Consider the following 26,485-nt stretch of genomic DNA (forward strand, 5'->3'; position numbering starts at 1 on the left):
CAATTAATGCACAAAATCGATCTACGATGTGTCGCTTTATTATTGTAAAAAATTTTAACTATATACATATAATTACACATGGGGTACGGATAGTATAAAGTGTATAGATCTTGGAGAATCTATTTCAATGATACACTCAGCTCTTTTATTGTAACAGCATCTAGGACGTGTAATTTTCGACATTTTTCAAGCAGAACCTCGTCTTCATCGAAAGCATAACGCATCGCCAAATTTTGGAATGTAAGAACCCTTTTAATCACTGTAGCAATGACTCTATACTTTCTGAAATTAACTAGCTGCTGGTCTAAGCAGGGTGGCAAACCTACTTTGCTGTTAGTGGTGTAAATTTTTTGATTCTCCAAGTTCGGTTTCAAAAACCGGGGATTTTCAGAATTGAAGACAAGGTCTGAAAGATATATACCTAAGAACGGAATGCAACCCCCAAATGGAATCTTAATCCTGGCTGATTTCTTGAATTTGCGTTTAGCAGAGGTTGTTCCGGGCATTTCGACCTGTACTTCTGAAGGAGAGTTTCCATATTCCTCTGCCACTTCTGTCATACTATCTCGAATATTCTTCCAATTTCGTATGGGAGACGTGAATTCAGTCAATTGCTCTAAACGCTTTTGACATTTTGCGCTCACTTTTGACCATGTCTTTTCTAAGCGAGCTACTGCTGGAGACTGTAAGCCTAATAGAATTTGTACAAGCGTTGCATAATTTGAATACAGTTTACATTTCTATAGTTTGGAGCATAATTCTTTTGAGTACATCATATTAAAATTCCGTGTCTTTATTTTATATTCACCTGTGCTAACCGTATAAACTTTTCGATCAGTTTCACCCGTTCGTTGATATTTTCAGTACGCACGATTTCTGAAGAAACCCACTGACAAACAAAGTTGAAACGTTGAATCACTTTCTCGACTCCTTGGTCAGATGCACGTTTCTTCTCAGTTAAAACGGTAAAATTCGGAATATGCTCCTCAATCTCATTGCTAAATGGAAGTATATTGTTGCCTGACGTGCTGTTCCTATTGACCTTATTATCTACGTCCATCTGTGTCCATTTGCAGTGAATCAATTCTTCCCATCCAACCTTAATAAGAACATCCCTTTCGATCAGGCAGAACTGGCTTGCCAGTTGATTCGTTTTATAATCCATTATGAATGAACGACTGTTATTGTTATGGTAAGAGCTGGTAGATAATAGAGGACGCGGAATAGAATAACAGCTTTGAGTTGTTTGATCATTTAAATTTTTTTGATGCTCTGTTATGCTTTCGTTTACGGTATTATACATTTGTTCGGTGGTTTGCTTGTGGCTATTTTGAGAGTTTATCTCCACCAACAAATCATTCTGTTCGATCGAAAGCTCTCTGTGTATAGCTGATTCCAGATCCATAGCACTGTCATCATCACATACACCTCTCTTAATTGTATTACTACCATCTGATTCTACTCTAGTTTCTTCTTCGTTTCCTTCGTGTATGCTTGAGTTAAATTGATTTTTTTCGATTCGTTGATCAATCTCTACGCTAGTTGCACGTTTTCTCCGCAGCTCTACGCTGTATCGACGTTCATCGTCATTTAACAAAAAAATGCTTAATCTCTTTGTATCACATGTTATGTCATCGTTGTTACTAATGCAATCAATACAAGCACAAGAGCTGGTATCAATGTTTCCATCGTCATCGAAGCTATTATGGCGTAAACGATGAGCTATAAGGCTTAAGAGTTGACCATTTTCTGATTGTTGTCTACGAGTTTGCGGTAATATTTTAGTTTCTACCGATTCTCGATTATTGCTATCGTATTTTTCGCTTATATTTGCAGAACTTTTCTCTTTTTGTTCCTTTGGCGACATCGTAGTCGTTGAAGATGGATTAATTTCCGTCTTCACTTCGTACGGTATCGATACAAACAATTTTGTATATTTATTAGCCGCTCTATTCTTTGTTGCTATTTTGTTGCCTTTCCTTTTTAATAGTCCTCTGGATAAGCTCTTCATTCTTGATTTATCTGACTTGAGTTGCCTTGATTCTGTAATAGAAGAAGACACTTTGGGTCTTTGATTATGTACCGCTAAAGAAGTTTCCGACTGTACTGAGGCGGTTGTCGAAGCTACTTCCGAATTAAGGTTCAAAGAACCTGTACTTAGTATAGTTTTTTCACTTTTTCTACGTTCAATACTTTTACGTGATAGCTTCTTTGCTAATCCGTGGGAGATGCCTGAAGAGACTGCATTTTCAGCCTCATTCAGTTGCAATTTTTTCAATAGCTCTTGCGGCAAGCATTGACCAGCAATTGCTTTATGCTCATCATTTTGCAGATAGTCATCACCTGTTTTACACCAGCGTTCTGACGGTACACGTCTAATACTTTTACTACATGAGATGTTTTCCAAATTTTCTACTGAAATGACTGCAGCAGTGTTGATATTTGGTGATTCTGCGGTTGCTTCATAGCTGTTGTTCCCTGGTTCAAGTTTTCCGGTTGGACGTGGTATATCTGTTTCTGCAATTGTTAGATGGGATTCAGTGTCATCCGCTTGTAACGATGAGATACAGTTTTTATGCATAGTTGTCTGGTTCGATGGATGAAAGAACTTTATTGTTTCTTGTTGCTCTTTTAACCAATGCACTTCAAGTTCGTCATTTTTGGCAATCCCTTCATAATCCATTTCATCGTCACTTAAATTGCCAATGTCTGGTCCCATAGAGTTATTATCGTCGTAACGGGTAAGAGTTTCGCCTGCTGTTAAATCACTTAGCAATGAGTGGTCAGTATCTGACTTTTGATCATACTGCACACCGATAGTATTGTACTGTGTTTCTTCACCCTTTTCTTGAGACTGATTGTCGATCAAGTTGGAGTGATTGTAGCTTAATGAAGAAGACGGTTGATTGCTGCCTACTAGTGGGCTTTCAACGATTTTATTGCCATTAACACCTTGCAATTTCTGAGGATTAAAAAAGGAGGGTTTTCCAAATTGACTTCCTATAGTATCCACGCCTGAATCAATAAAACTGCCACCTTTGACCTTTAAGCTTCCAACTATAACAACCGAAGCATATCTGGCATCTTGAATGGCCATATTTCCGTGATGATGACTAGCACTGATCTTCATTTTATCAGAGGCGCCAAAGCTAGCCTTATGATGAATAACGTTTTGATAAGAGAGTTTCTCACGTACAATATCTTCAATTTGTATTTGTTCGACTGTAGGCGGAGGGGGAGCAATCACCTTAACACGCGCATCTTTATCGCTGTTGCTGATAGGTTGATGGTAGTACAGTCTCTTCAAACGTCGTACAACACGCTTCAACATTTTGACAATGCGCTGATCGCGTGGAGATTTATGGATGAGTGGATGTTGAGGTAGTTCGTTGAGAAAACTGACCAGCAAAATACGAAGACGCTGATTACCAATGAAATCATGAACAAAGTAATTGTTTAGCCAATGTCGGAATACTATGAAGGATCTATATGAGGTAAGTGATATAAATAACTGTACAAGAAAACGCGTAGAGACGTTATGTATTGATTAGTTGCTGGTGTCGCTATACCTGACTCGAACAACTTTTCGACTTTCCTCATCTGTTTGCAGAGCCCAATAAAACCTTAGAATCAACAATCGGCATAAATCTTCCGGAAACAAAAAGTCTCGATATGTAAGAAAGAAATCTGTCATGAAAGTATAATCTAGCCATGGCAAGTCAATATAGAGTATGAAAAGAACGAAGGTTGTGTATCCCTTACCCAAAGAATTCGTTAATTTTTCAACTAACTTATAAACACTGGCTGCCTCAATAACTTTCGGAATATTTAAGCAATCGATATTGTAGGTAGAGCCACGTTTGTTGCTGGCTGGATTGTCTTGAAACTTAATCGTGCTTAAAGCCTTCTCTAAAAACAACGAAGCTTGTGCTTGACTTTCCAGCGCTTTTTTATCGTGCGATTCACGTGCTCTTGATGATATGCTTAATCTGCTTAAGGTTTTTGCCCACTTTTGGGCTGACATACGCATGGAGTTAGTGCTCAATCTATTCTTCTCGGATTTTTTAATGTGCTGCAGATGTGATGCACTTTCTTGTTCATCTGATAAAACTGAAGTAACGTTGGACGAGAATCCTTGTAATGCAGGGCGCGTATTGTGTTGATTATTGTACACGGTGGCGTAAGATGATAGGCGTTCAGGAACAGTTATTGTGGCCATTGAGGACGACAGAGAGATAGGATCGGGTCCCCAGATTATAAATCTTTCGTCATTATCGTTGTGAATAAAATCGAAAACTTCAGGGATACCAATCAGAATGCGCTCCTTTGATACCGTACTAGATGACTCTTCACCATTATTCTCGTCCAGTATACTTGTCTGCTGTAATAAAGTTAGACAACTGGTATAAAAGTTCTCTGTACTTGGTTTCTTCGCAGGTATTGTTATTTGCGAATTATGAGTGTCTCCGTTGTCGATGCTTGTCTCTTCATAGTAAAAGTCGCCAAAATTACTCACAGTTGGTATTTTCGGTAAAGCAAAACTAATTGTAGATGTAGGTACTGGTTCGTCCTTATTCGGAAAAGTCGTCTCGAGAAGACTATCGAGTCGCACAGGATCAAAAGCAGAATTTACGTAAGACGAAATAAAGCGCCTGTCTTGGAGTTCATAACTGGTAGATGTACCATTTCTGCCTTCGGTCATTGAATTGAAATATAGGGTCGAACTTCTTCGTTCCTGCTGCTGCAGTTGCTGTTGGCTGAGCTTTTGTGTAGATCTGCCTTTCTGATTCTTGTTTTCTGAAATTTTTGTAGGTGAAGTTGGCCGTAACTTCTGCAAAAGTTCCTCTGTCTGATACTGTTGCCGCTCCCAGAATATTTTGGAATCTACATACTCAGGAACACCGAAAACTGTCGCCAAGGCAGCATATTCTCTACAACCTTCCGCGCTACTATTAGCCATAAGTTCTTTTGGTATAAGTGAGTTTTTTCTAGCCCTGAATGGCGATAAATCTTCCTGCTCATTCATTGAAACCGTCTCAGTGGTTGAATCATTGAGCTCTTCCATCTTTGTTCGTGAGCTTTCATCTCAAATGTGATGAGTTATTGCAATTTTACTAACAAGGTTAATCTCATTGTTTATGCTTACCCCGAAAGATCATTATTAACAACTTCCGTTGGTTTGTAAGATCTATCTTTATATGCTGACCAAGGGTATTTGATTGGCTGGTAATCAACCATCGTTTAGAGTAACAAGCTTGAGTAAGAAAGTGATAAGATTAGGAAAGAAAAATGAACCAAAATTTAAATATTCTGAACCATAACTCTAACATTGTATCTTCACTCGAAAAGGGTACACAATAACATTTAGGATATCATCACATGCACTTTTGACTCTGTTAGTGCACAGTCGTGTTACTTTAAGGTAATTGGGTCTATGTCTTATTGATACTTCGTTAAATAGCAGCGCACAATACAAGAGTTTGCTACCAGATTTGATGTTGCTATTGTTCACAATATGAACCCCTGTTGAGCCTCTTTGAATAAAAGTAACAAAAACCGTGAACTAAATATTAATTGTGCCTCGGGTTTGTGACACGTATAATTTTACACATTTGCAATGGCTTAGAGAACCATCTCTTTTCTATGGTTGATAACAAAAAAAGGAGAAAGGAAGAATCGAACATGAACCTCGAAAATTATACTTGAAAATTACAGAGCCTTCTCCAGCATCATCAGTCGAAACATTTCTGCTTCAGGTCAAGTAAAAGAAACAGCTATTAGATCAGTTATGTATTGCGAACTGCTTTACAGCATACGCTGGCACACAAAATCTAACCGCTTGTCGATATTTATATGTTACCCCCTTCAACTTGTGTAGCAGTTCACTTTGATCGCCCTTTGCTGTTTGCTGCAAAGAACTTGGACCAGAACTCGCTCAAAAAGTTGTGATTGTGACACTTGCCCTTTCCAAATTGCGTAAGCAATGTGGCAATAACTCAAATAAAATACACTTTATTATAATTCTATATTCGGGTAAACTATACAAATATACTACATTCTTAAATTAACCGAAACAATTGATATGAGTTCTACATCTTTTAACAGTAGGTTGGGATAAGTGGGATAAGTTTATGCTGAGGAAGAGGGCATCAAAGCTCTAAACTCGTTGAAGTCGATAAAACCGTCATTGTTTGCATCAGCCTCTTCCATCATTTGATCAATTTCCTGATCAGTCAGTTCTTCGCCCAATCCCTTCATAACTTCTTTTAATTCGTCAGTAGAGATCAATCCGTCACCATTTTGATCAAATTTGGCAAAGCACAATCGTAATTCATCGCTTTCATGTCTGCTCATTCGCCTTGAGAAGCGTCTTTTTCCAGAGAATTCTCCTGTGTCGTTATTATTCGCGTTATTTGGTTGATCAGATTCAGCGGCGCCAGGTTGAGCTATCAGACTTGTCATAGCAAGGACAAATTCTTCAAAATCAATCAAACCGTCATGATTCTTATCAATTTTATTTAGCATAACGTTTAGTTTTTCATCATTTGTCTCAATGTTTAAACTTTTAAGAATGGGGGCAAAGTGTGCATGATCAATAGCTCCCTTATTTTCCCTGTCGTACAATCCAAAAGCTGTAAATCTAAATTGTTACTTCACTAGTACTTTAAGAAGCATCAACAACCCTACTCATTACCTTCTTTAAGACTATTGAATTCTTCGTCATTGATAGGTAAGTTTTTTAGCTTAGGGTTCTTGTCCATATTAAGTTTGATCTATATGGAAAGAAAGAGAATTATCGTTTGGTTTTGGGGTTCGTTTTTTTTTTAATTTGATGGGTTGAAACAGCGGAGTAAGCAAACAATGTCGATCACCTTTAACTCAACTTAATTTAATCAGAGGCATATGAATATTCGCTTGACTGCTCAGCATAAATTAGCAGAATTTGCCGAACAGATTGGTAGATAAAATTGCAAATATAGTGTTCAGGAATCGTAAAAATGGGATTTAAAGACTATCAACAAAGGAAGCGAAAGATGAGGACCGAAAAAGGCAATTATGTCGCGCACGAAATTTGAAATTGCCAACGCAAAATTGTTAGGGATGCCACGTTGCTGAAAAGGTTATCGTTTGCTTATAACTAACTGGATATCGGTGTAAAAACATCAAATAGAATTAACTTCGAGTTAATATATGCTCTCCGAATGGATTCACTTAATTTTTGTACTAACAAGGAGATTGATGAGGGTAATCATAGGAAATAACATTTTTATAGTTGACTATATCCACTTGTACAACTGTATACTGCTTAGTTCAGAGGGAAATCCATGAAGCCTGCGTTGCTTCGTATTTAACGAATTTATAATGCTAAGGGCATCGAGAACCAGAATAAAAACTACGGCTTTGTCTCACTTCTTCCAGTTACTGGTGTTCTACAAAGCTCGTCATGTCTCCATTTTTGTACCCAATTAACGATCTACTTGGTCTTCTTCGTCCCCAAGCTGTAACTTCAAATGAGCTTCAAGATGCCACTCCAACTTGAACCAATGAATACATCTCTACTATATGCCAACGTTGATGTAGTGCTGCTATCCTCGGACACGATTTGCATTCCCTCCTGCGACATTCTGGAGACCATAGCTTTCGTCGAAATATCGCGGAACCCATCAAAATGTGTTGTTATCGCGCCTATTGCTAACGAAAAGGTTTTCTTCAACTACTTTCGATTCGCTTCTACAATCAGCATATAACTTGACGAATAAGAAGGCGCTGTCACTACCAACAATTTGAGCGGTAGTAAACTTAAGCTTGCCAAAATTGTGTATTCACCACATATTTGGTGGTTCTGCTAGGTACTTTCAAAAGTGATACACTTATATGGTTTGACAGCCGTCAGTGACAGTTTGAGCTACAATCACACAAAACAATTTCCTGATTCGCTCCATAGAATCACTTGAAGATACCCTGCTTTCCAAACTATTTCCACGTCTCCAAATCTCTGCTAGTAGCTTACAATGGTATAAGCTGACCCCAAACGGCCTCAGAAGCAAATATGTACCTATCTTGAATAACCTTGAGAAACTCGCTTTCAAGTGTCTCTGTATTAAATTCCTACCACGAAAGCATGCCGACTCAAACGTACAAATTCAGAACTAATATCTGCCTTTTGTTCGAATGCGATGGTAGAGCACAGTCCGATTGCAGCCTAGCTAAATCATATGCTAACGACTCATTTGGCTACCCTAATGATAATTCCGAGAGTTACTGTCGTCACAACACGCAATCACCATGAACCTATAATCTTCGGCTTCAGATTCCATTGCCAATTAGAGTACGCTTCTCGATCGGTGATTCTGTCTCATGTACTCGACCGTCTGACGCACAGTATGACCTACTATACAGCAGCTTCTTTCTACCTTGATAAATTCCAACACCATTATCAAACAATTGATCAATTCTCCGACGCCCCTTTACTAGATGGATCAAATCATATTCTGAATCTATCTAATTAGACCGTCATCAATACCTACTAGTTTGTTTTATACCTTTTCCCTTTGCGCAAAAAGAATTTTTATTTAAATCAGATATTTTTTTTTTTTTTTACTTGTCCAAAAATGGTGTGGTAGACGACTGGTTATATGAATGAATAAAAAGATTTTTTGTTTAATAGCCTTGATGTCATTCGTTCTATATTTTAAAGTTGTGGTTTCAGAAAAGTCTAAATGAGGCTGCATAAATACTTTCCACAGTTTTTGCTTTTACTCTTTCCTCACTATATTATACAACTAAACCAAGAAATGGATAGCACTCCAGCAATTGACATACCTAACAGCAAAAGTCGACCAAAACAAATAGTTGTCTCTGCCAGAACGAACGGAAACACGCTATCTAGCTCTTTAATTTCAGACAGTCTGGACCATCAACGGAACACAGAAGCAGAAAGCAATAGTTTACCAAACTACACAGAATCCGGTATTTCGCCAACTTACTACTCCTCTAGTGGCATACCTATCCGAACTTCACATCAAACGAACGATGCTACTTTGGCAGGCTCACCAGTATTCAATGATCGCTCTCGAATTTTCTTCAAGCACAGTGCAGCTTGTAGTTGTAGGTTTTAATAGTTGAATACTTTCGTATGAGTTTTCAATTAACACCCATTTCTTAATAGGCCGTGGATCCGGTGTAGGATGCGATTGTTCAAAGACATGCTCATGTTAAAATTCTATATTATTATCTATCACTGTGAATTTTTATACACATCCGCTTCTTTCTATATATCTACTGTATCGATTGCTACTAACCACGTATATACTCTTTGAAAATATCACACATTGTTTAAGTAGAAGAACTTTAACGGCTGAAAGCTTGTGCAAACACAAAATTTGATTTGTTGTGTCTCTGAACAATAAATTACTATACTCTTGCTGTAAAATTATATCTATTTTGGGTATATATCATGCCCAGATTAACTAAAGCCCGAGCATCTCGAGCATTTGTGTACATTTGATCATGTAACGCTGTCTGTGTTGCTGTGATGCTTCTGTATGTTATCAATGTTTAAATAACCATACTAATGGAGATGAACAGATTATGGAAGCTTCATTACTTGCGCTTGTGAAAAAAGCTGTTGGATTTACATTCTTTATGCATATGATGAGGAGATGATGATAGAATGTAGTTCTAAAAATGCTACCGTGGTAAATAAAGTAAACGAATATTATAAAAACAAGTGGGAAGGTAAGTGTACTACTTATAATCAGTGTAATGGATATTACAACTGTGTGGACAAAACCACTAAATTGCTGGGATTCCAAAATGGTATTTAAGGAAAAAAGTTGAAGTAAATGGGGAGAAGGACCGTAGTATGGATGTTGTTAAGATGAAGTATTAACAAGGACAGTAGCTTGTTGAATGTGGTCCTGAGCAATTGCTGCATTGTACAGTTGTGCGGTTTTTGTTTCCTTCAGTTGGCGACTGATATCCAAACAAAGAATAGTGCAATGTAGGCATCAAATTAGGCCTTGGGTAATTTCTTAATATTGAATTCTCTGTAATCACTTCAGGCTCCCCTTTGTTACCGTTAGCATTGGATGCACCACCATCTTGTCTGTATTGTTGAAAACCCGATGATTTTGGAAGTGCACGTTGTGGGGTTGAAGATAATGGCTGACGCTTCAATACATTAGAGATAGGTACAATGCTCTTGCGTAAACGATCATTCTTGCTCTGGGATGAAAAAAGACTAAAGAGAGACAAACCGCTGAGAATTGTCATAATAGCGTTTTGGGAGGTTAAATAATGATGTGCAAAGTATAAAGATATTGAGTAAGAGAGTTTTTATTATAAAGTAATCGAAAGAGAAGAAAGATGAAAGAAAGATATTCTTAATAAGGCAGAAATCACAAGGAAAAACGTGGTATGACACACCCTATCTTCCTATCATTCATTGTTTGCTTTTCCCCGCAAAAATTGAGTTTTCCGTTTTGCCCCGGTTGATTCATAATTCAGGAACGAAAAAGTATACGGAACCAAGGAAAGCGAAAACAGCAATAACGATCTCATACTTTAAATGCGGCAAAATAGAAAAGAAGAAAAACGAAAGAAAAGTAAAAGAAAAGTATGGAAGATCCTTCTGCCTTTTTATACCTTTTTCTGTGCTGCAACAAGCAAATATGAGGTGCTTTTTTTTTTCTAATTGAACATTACCCGATTTTTTCTGCACAAAACGATATTACTTGGAAAGCACCATTTTTCGTAACTTTATTCCTTGCAAAGAGATATTTTTGGATTCCTTAATGATGCTCTTCCTCTCAATCATACTCTCAAAAAATATTGTCCTCTCTCTGCCATTATTTTTTACCATTATCACGAAAAGGACAATGTTTATTTCTTCAACAAATAAGAATTATAGCGTTAAAAGACGAGATCCATGAGATGCTGCTTCTTGTTCATCTTTTAAGTATATAGTTCTTGAATATCATCACCAATAAACGGAATGGATTCTCCTTGAAGATCGACGTTCTTTAGAAAATCATAAGGGAATTCAACTAAATGGCCTCGAATATTGCTCAACTGTCCTCTGATTTCCTCAACTGTCAATTCAGGATTATGAACATGACCTATGTCAATCTGGCTAGGGTCAGGATAAAATGCTTTATACTCCTCCCAATCAGTTACTAATGTATGCCAACGACAAATTGTTTAGCGTTCATATTATCTCGTTTAAGAGGTATAATGATCCTAAACTCACCAGTGTCATCTGGAACGCAATGGAAAATCTCGCGGAATGCTTCAGTATTGGTTCTGGCTGTGAAGTTCCATCTTTCAAGTGTTGCATCGTCAAGAGGATCCATAACTTCTTTATCTTCTTCGCTTTCAGTGTAATCAATTTGGGGAACAGGTAAAGGTAGCATATTGTCGTTGACTTCATCAATTGAACTATCAGGAAGTAAACCCAAATGTTCTTTCCATAATTGACGACGGAAGCTGGCAGCGAATTTGCTTGCTTCATACTATCAATGAAATAGTTTGAAAATAAATTAGCTTCTATAATTAGGCGTTTGTTTCAACGTCTATTTTATGTATAACTAACGTCCTTGCCGTCCATTAACGACGGAATAGTCTCCTGATCCTCAACAATTAAAGCAATTTCTGAGTCACGATCACCACATTGAGAACGATCATTCAAGTTAGCCGAACCAATGATGACGGTTTTGTCTACAATACAAAGGTATTGATTAATCAAGTGCAAAGTACATTTTACAATTCACTCTAAATACTTTACCGTCAGCAATAAGAATTTTTGCATGGATATAGAGTTCTTCAGTTACATAGTCACTGACCTCTTCCTTCTCGGCCTCATCATCCCGCGGTTGCTCTTCCTTCGTATCATTGACCCAAGGCTCATTTTCAACATCACCATTCAGCATTGCATCCTTGGCAATAGAATCTGCTGCAATACCTTCGTCACCGGCATAATCTTCCTCATTATTGTATCGGTCACCATAGTTCTCTCTCTCCGTCTCATCTTCATACCGGCCGACACGGCTGTATTCCACTTCTTCTTCAACGTTGAAGGCACCCTCCGTTCCTCTAGCAAAGTCTGGATCACCGGCTTGACGTACAATTCCAATAAGATCACCTTCTTCGCCACCAGCAGTATTAATTTGTCGCTCAACAGAATTCGAATATCCAGCAGCTTGAACAAGAAGCTCTTCAAGCTTACTGCGGTTGATACGATCGTAACTTCTTAAACTATAGAAACGAATATATTCATCAGGATCAATACCAGTAGCTCTTAGCTTTTCAACGATACTATCTGTACCGCGACAAATAGAAATATATTGATAATGCATAACAAGTCTAACGTAAAAATGTGATAAGCAAATCGGCAAATAGATTTGAATTGTATGAGTAATGTAATTCAACAAACCTTGCAGTAGCAGCATCCTTAGTACTAAGGTCAGCAGGGAAAGCAGGCATAAGCGGCATTAAAACAAATACTTTAAATTTGTCTTGTTCTTCATGTGCCCGAATGATACGCCTGACAATAGCATTAGCAATTTGATTCTTTATAATGCTATCTTCTTTCCTTTCCGTAGAACTAACTTTTTTTTTCAAGATGGGAGGATTAAGTATTAATCTTCATTTATAAGTATAGGCACATTTCACATACTGAAGAATTGATTTTCAATGTATACATAATGCTTAGCTCCCAAAATAGTAGCAATGTAGGCATTCTGAATAGAATGCTATAGCGTGGCATTGAATGTCAGTGTAAAGTATATTGGACAGCATTGGGCACAGAAGTTAAATTACCTCAGTTTCGATACCAGAACTCCAATTGGCACTGCTTCTAAGAACTTGGCAACGCATGGTACCACTGACGTTATGTGTTCTATGTTTATGACGATATTTCCTGAAGTTATATTCAGCAGCATCATCAATGTAGCGTTGTTGCTGACCCATACCGCCGAGTGGAGGCTGTATGAAAGGTACTCGATCATTATTCATTTTTTTGTCATGCTTTATGAAATTCCAGCGCTCACAAAAATGACGAGCTACATCTAGGACGGGAGCACCCATCTATCAAGATTGTATTTGTAATCGAGTTAGCCTTCATGTATTTCAGTTCCAAAGCATTAGCTGTCAAGCTTGAAGGCGGCTTACAACACACAGGGAAATATCATGCCATGGCATTCTCGGTATAACGGTCTTATCAATCAAACGCATATTCCATTCTTTGACTATTGTAGAAGCAAGCGTTATTGCTCCCAGAGTACTATAGTGGGTTTAAGGTGGAAAGTTGAGCTTACCATGTTCAAAGTCTCTTACGCGGGCATCACTGTAATCTTGGCCTAAGATTTCATAAAGTCAATAATTTCTGAACTAATTTAATTAGTTGGTTACGACCCAATATGTTGTATTACCGGGAAATAATTCGCTTTCGGGGTCATTTCCGTTGAAATCAGCCAAAGGATGGCCGTTTGTGTCCCAACGTCTGTTAAGGGTTCATAACAATTAAGATCGTCCTAAATTAGCTTCTCATTCTATTGAATATAATCCTAGGTTCTTGTCTTACCCAAAACACAGATCAATACCGCCAAGAAAAGCAATTTCATTGTCGACAACTACAAACTTTTCATGGTGAGACCAAAAAAAGGTACCTCCAATGTCATGGTCAGGATGCCTAAGAACTATATTGCCCACAGCAATACTAGAAGGGTTGGACACATTATCAATGAAATATTTTAAAACAAATAATGCTTTACCAATAATATTCTCACTCAAAGCTTGAAGGGCATCTTTTGTATGGCGACTGTCCAAAGTGAGAGCCATTTCAACTTCCTACAAATAAACAACGTATTACCAACATGACTAGCCACAGGTATTTAGACAAGCAGCCCAATAAACCAACCTTATAAACGACAACATAAATCTTGATACCTTCATCTGCCTTTCTTTTGAGAAGAGCATCCAAACGGTACTCAGGATACTTGGAAGGAGGACGACGTAAATACTGTCAAGTTTAAAAATAACACTTTTTACGTTAGTCGTTGTTTGTATTTATCGTACAAATCAGTTCAGCAGTTACTAGTTCAGGAGTCTAAATTAAAAAGACCTTATTAGTTAATGAAACCAAGCTTAAAATTAGATTGAGCTTTCTATTCTGTCTTACCAGCCACCAATCTTCGATGTAAATACATTCTCTGGCGCGTTCAATGGCTTCAGACACAGCCCTGCAGAGTAATAAACGCTTAATAGCATGTTATAATAAGGTTAGTTTTTATTGACTTACCAGCAGTAGTTATGGCCATCAATGTAGTATTTGACCTGAGCATTATGTCTGACCGCAGCAAACGAATCATAGCGATGTTTTTCATTCATCAGCTGTTGCTCAATAAAATCATCATCGTTGTTTTTATCTTCGTTACTGTTGTCTTCGAAAAACTCAGTAACCTTCTCAGCCAGGTTGGTAAAGAACGACATTTTTTATCTTGGTCAAAGAGAAAAGTCCGTGAAAAGGAAAGAAAAAGAGGAAAAGCTTGAAAGCACAGAATTAACTATGCCTTTTTATACAACAGACCATTTTACGCAAAGAAGAAGAATTTGGTTGTCAGTGTAACTGCTTGTTGCACTATGCATGCTATGTCTGTGTAAGCTAATCTGACTTTGAGAAGGAAAGCACCGAACATCAGCCACATTAATTATCTCAATGGTCAATATGGCATAAAAGTACTTTTTGTAAGATGATAAATAGCGAATGGATAGTTTATTTACAAATTTCTATAATAGTTGAACATTTCTATTCTGATAAACCTTCGTCATCATCTTCATCCATACTTGATAACTCTTCCTCTGCTTCCACTTCATCATCTGAATCTTCCTCCACATAAACATTCTCAGCCATTTGTGCACGTTGTAACTGTGTATCATTGATATCTGAATATGACTTGACGTTGATTTGACTCTGTACAATATCTAAACGCCCTCTTAATGCGAGTAGCTTGGGAAACACACCAACACGCGTATCTAATGCTTGGTAGAAGCCGGAGAGCTTTCCCACTAAATTAGGCACGGTCATTAAGTAGGCAGTGTGAATGGTGAGAACAGACTTAATCCAAAGTAAAAGCGTTGGACCACGACTAGGCTTTTCTTGAAATTTTGTGATAAGCTCCAATAACAAGGGAATTAAATATTCCGTAGGCAATCGTCTTACTGTATTATTGATCACCTCAGGCTTCTCATGCTGCAAACACGCTTCGAGGAGAGTAGTATCGTTCGAATGTAAGGCCTGCACCAAAACAGTTTGTAATGATCCAGCAGAGGGAGTGTTGACAGTTTTCTTTTTCTTACTTTTTTGAGTGGCTCTTGTTGCTGTGTCCACCATGTCTAAGCTCTGAAGCTTCTGCTCAATAGATGGCTCTTCATTTTCATCAAGGTTCTGCTCATCGTTGGTAGCCATTATAGGTGCTTTGACGGCAAAATCAGAATTGCCCACAACAGTAACTGTGGATTCATCGTAGGCTTTGCGGGTTGTTCTCAAATTATTCGCAGCAACAGATGCAGTGTCGATTAAATAATTTGTAATAGGCTGTCTGGATAGAACGATATCGCATAAGATGGCCCCTGTTTCCTCATTAACGTACTTGACTACCTCGAAAGAAGGTTTAATACTGGATCCACGTGCGATCATTATTGATTTGCCACCATTATCAGTTACGAACTTAGCACCTAAGATGGGAATCACATTATTCTCATCAGCAGTAGAAACCAGTTTTATATTGGCATCAGCTTGTTTCGTCATGGATCGAATCATTTTTCTTCTGTTGCCAGCAGAGGGCGTTTGCTGTGTTGAAATTAAAGATGCATTTTCCCAAATACTAACTAAGCCATCATCTGTTACTGCTAATACGGATGGCTCTGTTGATGAGAAGTCAATATGTAGAACATTTGTTTCAAGAGTTAACGCTGTAAGATTATTTGAATTTGTATTCGAAGCTTGGGCATCCCATACATTAATATATCTATCATCTTCTGCGTTAGACACTAATACATCGTCTTGATGTGAGAAGGCCATTTCTTTGATAGCACTTGCATGTCCAATGAATTTCTACAAATAAGGAATAACAATCTGTTATTGGACAAGCCATATACCGAGCAATACTAAAACTGTATAATAGACATACCTTAATAACTGTATACGTGCTCAAATCCCAAAGAGTAATGGTATGTCCTGCTGTAGCTAACTTCTTTTCGTCATGACTCAACTTCAGTTTTCGTACATTCTTTGCATCTGCTTTCCACTTACTATACGATTACAAGACATTGTTACATCATCATATTCGCAAAGCAACAGACATGACATTCCAAACTTACTGTAACTCCTTTCCCTCTTCCAGATCCCATTCAACAATTATACTATCTTCTGCTACCGAATAACCTCTCGAACCATCTTTTGTCATAACAAAATCTGAAATAGGTGTTGTATGTGACCCCACTAATGTGCTGACAATCGCGCCATGTGACAAAGAGAACATAGCAATTGTTCCTGAGTGTAAGCCAAGTGCAACCACTCTTGATAGTGAGGTAACACCACTTTTTTTCTTTTTAAAGGCTTGAACTGTGTTTGCCTGGTTGTCAAAGTAACTGGTGAGTTAAAAATTGTTTTTAGGTTGTGAGTTAATTCTAAAGGATAAGGGCAGTACCTGTAAATCACCATTATCCTTCATAAAACCCCAAGATAAACAGGTAATCTTTTCCTTTTCTTGTGCTGAATAGTCATTGCTCACTGTACCAGATCGAACATTGAGAATGCGCAATCGATGACGATCCATGGCGTGTGTGACTAACGCAAAATAATCAGCTGTAGAGCTGTTGTCAAATGCAGAAATAACAATGCCAGCATTCTCTGAAGGATTGGCTGACGTCTCAACAGTTGATGTATCAGGATTTGCTTTATGAGTGATCTTGCCCATAGTGAGGGTTTATGGTGCGTGGTTTCAGTGAAGTACTTAGTTGTAAAGCAACAAGGAGAGCTTAAAACTATCTTATTTTTTTGTTCAGAAAAACCAAAGTCACTTTGTGACTTTTTTTAAGCCGAGAGAAAGAATGAAACTGACCGTAAATGACAGAAATCCAGAACTTTGGCACCGTTGCTATGAAGAAAGTAATTATCAAGACATTTTTCGATTTTATTTCACGGAATTCTATTGTCAATCACGCTTTAGTAGTTATGCTGTGATAGATGTTCGTAGATAGCTGCAATTATGGATAAATGCAACTGTTCTTCTATCATTTTCAGTCTAATAGTTCAATTTCCTAAAAAGTAATGTTAATATGGCTTTATCGTAGTCAAATCTTAGTGAGTGGATTTCGGTTCAAACTGAATTTGAAGATTAATAAGAGAGATGCCCCAAGTAAGTAGCTTACACCAGTGAAGTATTTATAGGTGTCGAATGGCTTTGTATCGTGCACAGTAAGCTCTACTGCGCTTGCTAGGTTAGGTCCAAATTGTGCTACCGTCGAGAGGACTAAGAATGCAGATACACCACATTCAAATCCTTCACTTCCAGTTACTAATAGTGTGATGGTTGGTGCTAGAAAAAGAAGACAGGAAGGAATAGAATGATAAGAATTGCTGCTCTTCCTAGTCAATATATGTAATTCGACTTACTGAGAGTAATAAAGGCACCTCCAAAAAAGCCAAAGATAACAGCAAAGGCCATCAACATGCCAAAAGAAGTAGCATACATCCACACCAGAAGAGACGACAAGCCAGCAATAACCGTATAGATCAAAATTACATTTACATGTCCAAGGAAATCTGCTGCAAATCTGATTATAAAAAAAATCTAAATACTGTTAGTATATTCAGAGCCATCTACGCCCTCCATAATCCTGTCTTACCCGGCACATAATCTTCCGACAGCATTCATACCAGAACAAACTGATAATATTACGGCACCTTCAGATGAAGTTAATCCTATGTAGGTTGCATAAGCTAGAACGATCATGAAGATTGGTTTAATATCTTCAAATCAATCAATTACAACAACATCGTAAAAGCTTACAAGGTATAAATACAATCGGAACATTGAAGGCTGTCTCCATAAATATTTCAGATGCTACCCATAGTAAAAAGCGAGGATTTTTCAATACAGAACCGAAGTTGAAGATTTTCTTGAAACTGAATTTTTCAACATCATTTTCACCATGCTTCTTCTCATCATCGTTGGTTTTTACTACATTTTTCTCGCTCAAGAGTAGGCAGGAAATCATTCCCAAACCAAAACAAATAAACCCAAGAATTCTAAAGCACCTAAATTGCTATGGTAAGCAGTTGCTCTAATCATGAAATCAAAAATACACGTATGTTTTGGTCTTACGAAAAATGACACTTACCAGGCCGCCCCTAATCGAGAATTCAACGGCTCCATTATCAAAGGCATAGCTAGGCCACCGATACTGATACCGCTGGATAAAACACCTAAAGCAAGACCTTTTCGTTCTGAAAACCATTTAGGGACTACTGTCAATGCAATCTAAAAGGAACAGAGAATCAAATGTCAGCAAACGGAAATATTTGCTTTTACTTTTATATTGGTTTTCTTTTTAACATTAAGCCTTTCGTTTATCCCCAACATTATAACTACGTAAATAAAGGAAAGATATATTCATATGTGTACTCACATAGAACATAATAGAGCAACCTATACCGTATACGACGCCCTGCGTTAAATACAAATGCAAAACCTAGAATTATTATACCCAAATTTTAAATTATTTAAGTCCTTTATTAATAACTTAAGAGATAAAATCTTTCTTGCTTGTTAATTATTTGAAAAGCCTTACTTTTGTACTAAAGCCTGCAAGTACTAGGCCTGCTGAACAGATGATGACTGATATGAATAATGTTAATCTTGTTTTGAATCTATTGACCAGTATTTGCCCCAATGGAGCCATCAAATTGATCAGGATATTACAAATAGTAATGACAAAGGTAAGTTGTAGTGTTAAATCGGAAGGGCCTTGCGAATTTAGGTGCCGTTCATAGTAAGCCTGCATAACACCTATTATGGTGAAGATTACTGATTAGCACAGTAATCTTTTCAAAAATTGCTTTTACCACTACCCACTTATATTACTTTACCCCTGCGAATGTGTCAAATACATTGCAAAGGCAATTGATTTGAACACAAAATAAAAAGCAAATGTTTCTTCAGATTACTGTCGTCAACGAGTAGTTATAAAAATCTAGATGAAATTTTTGGTAGTTACCACCCGTTAGGCGTCCCTAATCCCACTAGTATTATCATGAATGTTCCTGTTATAACTAGCCATGGTTCTAATTTGTTCTCCTTCTTAGCTACATGCGTAATAATATCACTGTTAAAGTTCTCCCAGGTGTTTGTTTTCGTGGAATTGCTGTCTTCTAGATTGAATGAATGAGTGTGCAGGGACTAACTAAATGTTAAATTGTGTCTTTGGCTATAAAAACATACCATTACTAGTGTTATTGTCACTAACGTTAGTGTGATCTGATGCTAAGCAGCTATCAAAATTGTCGCCTAATGTTTTCGATGAATTGTTGACTACTATAGACATGTCCGGCATTTTCAATGATAGAACGTTATTGTAATCCGAACTAAAAGAGCCTCCAAGTGAGAATAGAGAGGAGCCTTTAAAAGAAAGAAAGCTATGCAATAGCAGGACAAGCAACAGGGAAAAAAGGAATTGTTTTATTGAAGCTGTATTTTTAAGAGATTGAAATGAATCGAGAAGAGATACAAAGGAAGCAACAAGCAACAATCATCTTAAAATACGATATAGGTGCCTTAAAAAAATGCATAAAGCTTTTGGCTTGTAGATGGTTTGATAGCCACTGCAAGCACCAAACATTTTGCTGAATTAGCATGCATGATTACATAAAAAAAAGCGCATTAAGACCGGCATCAATGGTCAGCCTTTTATGCCTAAAGATCCTATAGGTATTTTTTATGGTTCTTTAGTGCCGCTTAAATTGATTTTAAAATAGATCATAGATGTTATCATGCTAATGTTAGCATTAAAGTTAGATATACGAACGCAAGTGTCTAATAGACCACGTCGTCACACTTCTCATCTACTGGTTCCTTACCCAAATTCATCTAAATGTTAAAAAGAAGAGAAAACTCCCGTCTTTACAATTAAGACGTCCCAGATCAGGATCGACGGTTTATCTGAGTTAGCAAACAATTAGGTCGATTGAAACTGCTTGGTTAGAACAGAAATAGTTATGTCTCCATCATCGAACGTAACCGATCTTCAACTCTGCCCCAGAACTAATATGATTGAAAGTAATATTTATAACGTCTCACTTATGCTACTATGCTTGTCCTATTTGCAATTTGTACATCATGTAGTGCACAATTGCATTATGTTGTGAATAAGAAAATCGCTAATTGCTGGTTAGCTTTACCTACAGGTACATCTGATTTTTCATTTCCTGTTTAAGTTCTATTTACGTATAGTCACTTAATTGACGCAGACAATCACCGAAACGACAATTGAATGGACAACTCACTCTACGCCATTTGCATAAAAAACTTATGATAACCCTCAACAATCAGATTGTATGTACACAATCTTGTCAGCCCTTTCATCATTTAAATTTAGGGTGTAATGACTAGATCGACTGTCCAATGACCAATAATCCATGTTATACAACTTTATTTCAATTTTCGCCCTCCATTATATAAGAGGAAAACATATAAACGTTGGACAGTTTTTCCTTATAGTCTACATACGATGAAAAAATTGCTGTGAAGTATGCATTAATAATTTAAGAATAGAAATTATCATGGAATATTGATGGGAATAAATCATACAGGGAGATATCCAAATAGTTGTCATGTAGTTGTTAAAACGGAATGGCCAACTGCAACAGATAGCGAATGTTTCTGCTTGAATTTATGTTAACAGCAGCATTCTTCGCAAATACAACAACAGCCGATAGCTGCCAAGCATTCTGTGATACAGCCTCGACCTCCTCTCAATCTAAAATGAAACATGGAGAGTATTTTAAAATCAAAAAAAAAGACTATTGACACATGTTACCATACCTTAAAACTGAATCTGAATTGGTGAAAATGTCTGGATTGTCCAGAACAAAGGATTATACATATCAGTGTACTCAGATCAATATATGTGCCTCCATACTTTGCCTGAAACGTCTCTATATAACTTACCAGTGGTTTGATTTTCGTGTTGTTCGATAGTTTGAAGTTGATCATTTGCAACTGACATTGTCATTCCCTCAGCGGCAGGGTAAGCAGGAGTACCAGCAGTAGAATGGTTGGCAAGTGTAGCCAAAGGTACTTCTGAAACACAAGTAGTTTGCTTGTTCATTATTATCAAGGTCAGCAAAGTAAAGGCAACGATGGAATAGTTTGGATACAGGAAAGAAATTTACAAAAAAAGCTATCGTTTATATATTCCTTTTATTCGATAGACGGCACATACAGTCATTTCATAAAGTAAGGTCGCTAATTTTGAGTTTGAGCGTACAAAGATTGCGACGTAATGATGTCGAATGATTCCAAAATAAAGTCGTGCTCATGTGCCATGTGCTTCTTGGCATTAATATCATTAAAAAGGCGGTCATTCTCTGTATACCTTTTTTACTTCCTTTTTTCAATTAACTATTCATTCCATAGACATGTAGAATGAGTATGCAATTTCTTTACGAGCAAGGACATGTTGTTGATGAGCACGGAGTTGAGCCGATGGATCTTGTTGTTGACGAGAGCTATTCGCTATCAAAACAATAAGTTCTCGTACTCAGTTTCTTAAAAAAAGAAATTCTAATCCTGTAATGCATCCAGTTTTAGACGATAAGAACAACGATGTCGATATTGTATTATTCAACAGGTGACGGTACACATTTTACTTTGATGATGAGAAAACGAGGTTTTTTCATCTATTTTTTAGCAGATGCTTAAGCGCTTCTGCTGCCGCGAGAGGCATTCATATTCGTGCAGTTCAGAGATTGGTCAAACGTTATTATGAAGATCTGAGAGCGTTTTCAAAAAAAAAGAAAAAGTTGGGTCGACGTCGTATTCTTGGGGAGGAGCATAAGCAATTTATCTTAAAGGCGCATTGATGAGAATCTTTCTGCCGGTTTAACTGAAGTTGTAGACAATTTGAAAACAAAACTTTGTATATCTTAATGTTTCTCATAGTACAGTCTACAACTTCACGACAAGTCAGTGTAACCTTTCCATTAAGCATGCACAATTCTGACCAGTGGAAAGAAACAGCGAGAAAGATTCAGCAAAGGTATGATAGGATCCGAAAGTGGCAGCAAACTGACATGGAATTTACAACAAATTGTGTCTTTGGATGAATCATCCTTCCATATTATTTTGAATCGAGGTATGACTTGGTCAAGGAAGAAAACTCCAGCAATAGTTACAGTGCCTATGACGAAAGCGAAAGCAACATCTATTTCAGGTGCCATATCGGCCACTGGCTTAATTAATGTTAGTTTCAGAGCTCCAAAGCGTATCAAAAGGAGAAAGCTTAGACATGTGACAGATGTTTAGCACCCGGAACAGTGACAGGGCATTATTTGAGCTTTGTGAAGGCCACTCTTGATTAGATGGTCAGATATCCATAAATGAAGGGACATTACCTTGTCATGGATAACACTCCTACCCACAGCTCAACCGATATAGGTGAGTTTATCAATTATAGGGGATATCAGTATTTGTATTTTTGTCCATATTTTCCTGAAATGAATCCAATCGTGCAGTTTTTCTGATCAGTGAGTAGAGTGTAACGAAATAAGTTATTGAGAAAAGGATCATTCATGACAAGATAGCTTATAATTTGAATGATTTGAAGCATTTGCTTCAAATTTGTCAATGTTTCGACAAGTGTCTTAACAAAGAGATATCCAAAAAAAAAAAAAAAAGGGGGGACAGAATTTGTTAAGCACTTTGTTAAGCACTTTGTTAAGCAATTTTGTTAAGCAATTTTTGTTAAGCAATTTTGTTAAGCAATTTTGTTAAGCAATTTTTGTTAAGCAATTTTTGTTAAGCAATTTTGTTAAGCACTTTTTGTTAAGCAATTTTTTGTTAAGCAATTTTGTTAAGCAATTTTGTTAAGCACTTTTTGTTAAGCACTTTTTGTTAAGCAATTTTTTGTTAAGCAATTTTGTTAAGCACTTTGTTAAGCAATTTTTTGTTAAGCACTTTTTGTTAAGCACTTTTTGTTAAGCAATTTTGTTAAGCAATTTTGTTAAGCACTTTGTTAAGCAATTTTTTGTTAAGCACTTTTTTGTTAAGCACTTTGTTAAGCAACTTTGTTAAGCAATTTTTGTTAAGCACTTTTTGTTAAGCACTTTTTGTTAAGCAATTTTTGTTGCAATTTTTTGTTAAGCACTTTGTTAAGCACTTTTTGTTAAGCAATTTTGTTAAGCAATTTTTTGTTAAGCAATTTTTTGTTAAGCAATTTTTTGTTAAGCACTTTTTGTTAAGCAATTTTGTTAAGCAATTTTTTGTTAAGCACTTTTTGTTAAGCAATTTTGTTAAGCAATTTTTTGTTAAGCAATTTTTGTTAAGCACTTTTTTGTTAAGCACTTTGTTAAGCAACTTTGTTAAGCAATTTTTGTTAAGCACTTTTTGTTAAGCACTTTGTTAAGCAACTTTGTTAAGCAATTTTTGTTAAGCACTTTTTGTTAAGCAGTTTTTGTTAAGCAATTTTTGTTAAGCACTTTTTGTTAAGCACTTTTTGTTAAGCACACTTTGTTAAGCAATTTTTGTTAAGCACTTTTTGTTAAGCAATTTTTTGTTAAGCACTTTGTTAAGCACTTTTTGTTAAGCAATTTTGTTAAGCAATTTTTTGTTAAGCAATTTTTTGTTAAGCAATTTTGTTAAGCAATTTTTTGTTAAGCACTTTTTGTTAAGCACTTTGTTAAGCAATTTTGTTAAGCAATTTTTTGTTAAGCACTTTTTGTTAAGCACTTTTTGTTAAGCAGTTTTTGTTAAGCAATTTTTGTTAAGCACTTTTTGTTAAGCACTTTTTGTTAAGCACACTTTGTTAAGCAATTTTTGTTAAGCACTTTTTGTTAAGCAATTTTTTGTTAAGCACTTTGTTAAGCACTTTTTGTTAAGCAATTTTGTTAAGCAATTTTTTGTTAAGCAATTTTTTGTTAAGCACTTTTTGTTAAGCAATTTTGTTAAGCAATTTTTTGTTAAGCACTTTTTGTTAAGCAATTTTGTTAAGCAATTTTTTGTTAAGCAATTTTTTGTTAAGCACTTTTTGTTAAGCAATTTTGTTAAGCAATTTTGTTAAGCAATTTTGTTAAGCAATTTTGTTAAGCAATTTTGTTAAGCACTTTGTTAAGCAATTTTGTTGTACCGAAACGAATCCCAGTTGACTCCACTTCGGCTTCCAATGTGATACGTTTCTCCGGGAGAAGAAAAAATTGAATTGTTGATTTTGGTGCTAGTTGCAGTTTGTGAGGACGGTTTGTAGTAGTAGTTTTCAAAAGTATTTGAGTTTAAACTCCAGTTTACATTTTTCTTGACATCCTGTATAGAGTGACCTAGTTCCACTTCCTTTGTACTTGCTGCTGCCCGTACCGAATGTGCTTGGTATTCTTTTGTGTCAATTCCTGCCAATTCCATGGCCGATTTTACCCACTTTGCAACAGTAGTTGGTCTTACAGAAGTGGGTGTTTTGTTATTGGAGTCAATGTACGCTAGGAATAAGGTATGATTTTCAGGTAAGTTTTGCCTCATACTAGCTGTCTTTGTAATGAATTTATAAGTCGTCTTGACCGGGCATAATTCGTCATCCTCAATGCTTCCCAATGTAATAGATTTTACTTGGCTTTCCTTTGGCGTTCTTGTATGAATACGAATATTTGAGGTCATTCCAACTTGCTTGAAAGTAATATCACGATGTTGTAGTCGACCTATATCGGATCTTGGACGCCACATGGTTGCTATGCACAGTAATAAAATTGTTTTCAATTGCAGTTGATCAAGACTGAGCTCGGCTGTTGGTGATAAATGTTCTTTAATGTAGTCTACTAGCCTATGTATATCCCATGTTGTTGATTGTTGTTCCGTAGGGATTCGAACTTCCAAATTCCGTTTAGCTGCGAAAAATTCTTTGATTAATGGTTGTTCGGCGATTGGTGGTTTGTCACTATGGATTACGGAGAAAACCGAGGCGATTGAAGATCTCAAAGTATTCAAGTGTGTACTACTATAATCCTTATAGTCTAATAAAAATTTCACCACGGTTTTTTCATCGTATTTCAGTGGTTCGCACAAAGGTTGTTGTAGTTGACACCATGAAATCCATAGTTTCCATCCATAGTCGTATATTTTGTGAGTTGATTTTCTAGTTTTTGCGTTCAAAAAACTGAGCATTTCCTCTGTCACGCCATTCTGTAACCTGTAGTTGTTGATAACAGCCAAGCGGCTATTGTCCATCTTGGATTCAACTTCCACAGTCTCGGTGGTTGTACATGCTTCATTCTCATGATCATTGGAAACCAAAATTGGCTGGGCCACCACGGTGTTATCAATACTGCCTGTTTCAATTTCTGTTGCTTGATCTTCTTCAACACTTGTGGAATTAATTTCCATGGTGGGTATAAGTACATTCCTTTGGCTAACCATATTTGACTCATGGCATCCGTTGCTGATGCTGTGGGGTCTGGTGTTAGACTCCAATAAGTTGGTAATTGGTTGTTGTGGCGAGCTGCAAATGCGTCGATCTTCAATGGTCCCCATTGCTGTTGTATGTAGTTGAACATCTTCCTCGGAATTGTTGATTCGTATAAAGGTTTCTTGCGTCTGCTCAACTGGTCGGCTTGGGTGTTCAAGATCCCCGGGATGTGTTGATAAATGACCTGTATGTTGTATTTGTTGCATAAGTCTTGAATTTGAATTGCTAGATCCTGTTGAATCATTGATGTTGTCCCTCCAAATTTTGTTGTGTATTTCAATGCTGTTTTGTTGTCTGAGTAAATTTTTATGATCGAGTTTTCGCATCTTTGTGCGTGGTACTGCAGCGCAAACAAGATCGTCTTCAACTCTCGCACGTTTATTGACTGCTGTTCCTCGTCTTGATTCCAAATCCCTGATGCTGTTATCAGGTCTGAGCTGACTCCCCATCCACTGTTCGATGCGTCCACGTGTATTATTGTTTTTGGTTTGGCTGCTGGAATCTTCTGGATTGGTAATCCGTTCTTCTGAGTTATATAAGTCTCCCACCAACGTAATTCCTGAATGCTGGTGTTCGATATATAGCAAGTTGCTTCCCAGTTCTGATGTGTCATGTGTAATGTCCTCGATAAGTCCCGTTGGAGGTACCTGATGTGTAGTAGAGCTTCGCCTATCGCCGGTATAATCGATGTCATCTTCCCAAGTAGACCCGCTATCCAACGGCATGTTCTCATTGGGGTTGTAATCACCTGTCTGAT

The 26,485-nt window shown here is 37.0% G+C and overlaps 8 protein-coding genes across 8 annotated transcripts; 2 read left to right on the plus strand and 6 right to left on the minus strand.

Annotated features, from left to right (window-relative positions):
- Positions 1 to 119: 119 nt before the first annotated feature.
- BDF20DRAFT_909611 (uncharacterized protein) lies at positions 120 to 5,238 on the minus strand (the record flags this gene model as incomplete). Its single annotated transcript, XM_053083612.1, has 5 exons — positions 120 to 740; positions 809 to 3,485; positions 3,570 to 3,705; positions 3,763 to 5,078; positions 5,147 to 5,238. 5 exons carry the CDS (start codon positions 5,236 to 5,238, stop codon positions 120 to 122), a joined length of 4,842 nt encoding a protein of 1,613 aa, XP_052941158.1.
- An 891-nt stretch (positions 5,239 to 6,129) lies between these two features.
- On the minus strand, positions 6,130 to 6,633 carry BDF20DRAFT_810521 (uncharacterized protein; the record flags this gene model as incomplete). Its single annotated transcript, XM_053076602.1, has 2 exons — positions 6,130 to 6,386; positions 6,456 to 6,633. Coding segments are annotated over 2 exons (435 nt in total), but the record flags the coding sequence as incomplete, so codon positions are not given.
- A 1,272-nt stretch (positions 6,634 to 7,905) lies between these two features.
- BDF20DRAFT_812391 (uncharacterized protein) lies at positions 7,906 to 8,154 on the plus strand (the record flags this gene model as incomplete). The annotated part of the gene is made up of 1 exon (XM_053076779.1): positions 7,906 to 8,154. A coding segment is annotated over one exon (249 nt), but the record flags the coding sequence as incomplete, so codon positions are not given.
- Positions 8,155 to 8,795: 641 nt separating this feature from the next.
- BDF20DRAFT_909613 (uncharacterized protein) lies at positions 8,796 to 9,219 on the plus strand (the record flags this gene model as incomplete). The annotated part of the gene is made up of 2 exons (XM_053083613.1): positions 8,796 to 9,108; positions 9,170 to 9,219. The coding sequence occupies 2 exons, from the start codon at positions 8,796 to 8,798 to the stop codon at positions 9,217 to 9,219; spliced, it is 363 nt and encodes a 120-aa protein (XP_052941161.1).
- Positions 9,220 to 9,888: 669 nt separating this feature from the next.
- Positions 9,889 to 10,275, minus strand: BDF20DRAFT_831902 (uncharacterized protein; the record flags this gene model as incomplete). The annotated part of the gene is made up of 1 exon (XM_053078490.1): positions 9,889 to 10,275. One exon carries the CDS (start codon positions 10,273 to 10,275, stop codon positions 9,889 to 9,891), a length of 387 nt encoding a protein of 128 aa, XP_052941162.1.
- A 681-nt stretch (positions 10,276 to 10,956) lies between these two features.
- Positions 10,957 to 14,490, minus strand: BDF20DRAFT_812470 (uncharacterized protein; the record flags this gene model as incomplete). Its single annotated transcript, XM_053076790.1, has 14 exons — positions 10,957 to 11,153; positions 11,252 to 11,513; positions 11,594 to 11,718; positions 11,786 to 12,363; positions 12,434 to 12,608; positions 12,677 to 12,752; positions 12,820 to 13,086; positions 13,171 to 13,247; positions 13,431 to 13,501; positions 13,583 to 13,697; positions 13,773 to 13,848; positions 13,934 to 14,020; positions 14,180 to 14,240; positions 14,300 to 14,490. The coding sequence occupies 14 exons, from the start codon at positions 14,488 to 14,490 to the stop codon at positions 10,957 to 10,959; spliced, it is 2,358 nt and encodes a 785-aa protein (XP_052941163.1).
- Positions 14,491 to 14,806: 316 nt separating this feature from the next.
- On the minus strand, positions 14,807 to 16,979 carry BDF20DRAFT_831904 (WD40-repeat-containing domain protein; the record flags this gene model as incomplete). The annotated part of the gene is made up of 4 exons (XM_053078491.1): positions 14,807 to 16,114; positions 16,191 to 16,311; positions 16,381 to 16,634; positions 16,710 to 16,979. The coding sequence occupies 4 exons, from the start codon at positions 16,977 to 16,979 to the stop codon at positions 14,807 to 14,809; spliced, it is 1,953 nt and encodes a 650-aa protein (XP_052941164.1).
- Positions 16,980 to 17,355: 376 nt separating this feature from the next.
- On the minus strand, positions 17,356 to 19,068 carry BDF20DRAFT_810792 (major facilitator superfamily domain-containing protein; the record flags this gene model as incomplete). Its single annotated transcript, XM_053076623.1, has 7 exons — positions 17,356 to 17,600; positions 17,678 to 17,838; positions 17,911 to 18,004; positions 18,075 to 18,322; positions 18,406 to 18,545; positions 18,694 to 18,756; positions 18,856 to 19,068. The coding sequence occupies 7 exons, from the start codon at positions 19,066 to 19,068 to the stop codon at positions 17,356 to 17,358; spliced, it is 1,164 nt and encodes a 387-aa protein (XP_052941165.1).
- Between the last annotated feature and the right edge of the window lie 7,417 nt (positions 19,069 to 26,485).

This window comes from Mycotypha africana (genome assembly GCF_025528875.1).
Source record: "Mycotypha africana strain NRRL 2978 chromosome Unknown BDF20scaffold_1, whole genome shotgun sequence".
Classification (NCBI taxonomy): domain Eukaryota; kingdom Fungi; phylum Mucoromycota; class Mucoromycetes; order Mucorales; family Mycotyphaceae; genus Mycotypha; species Mycotypha africana.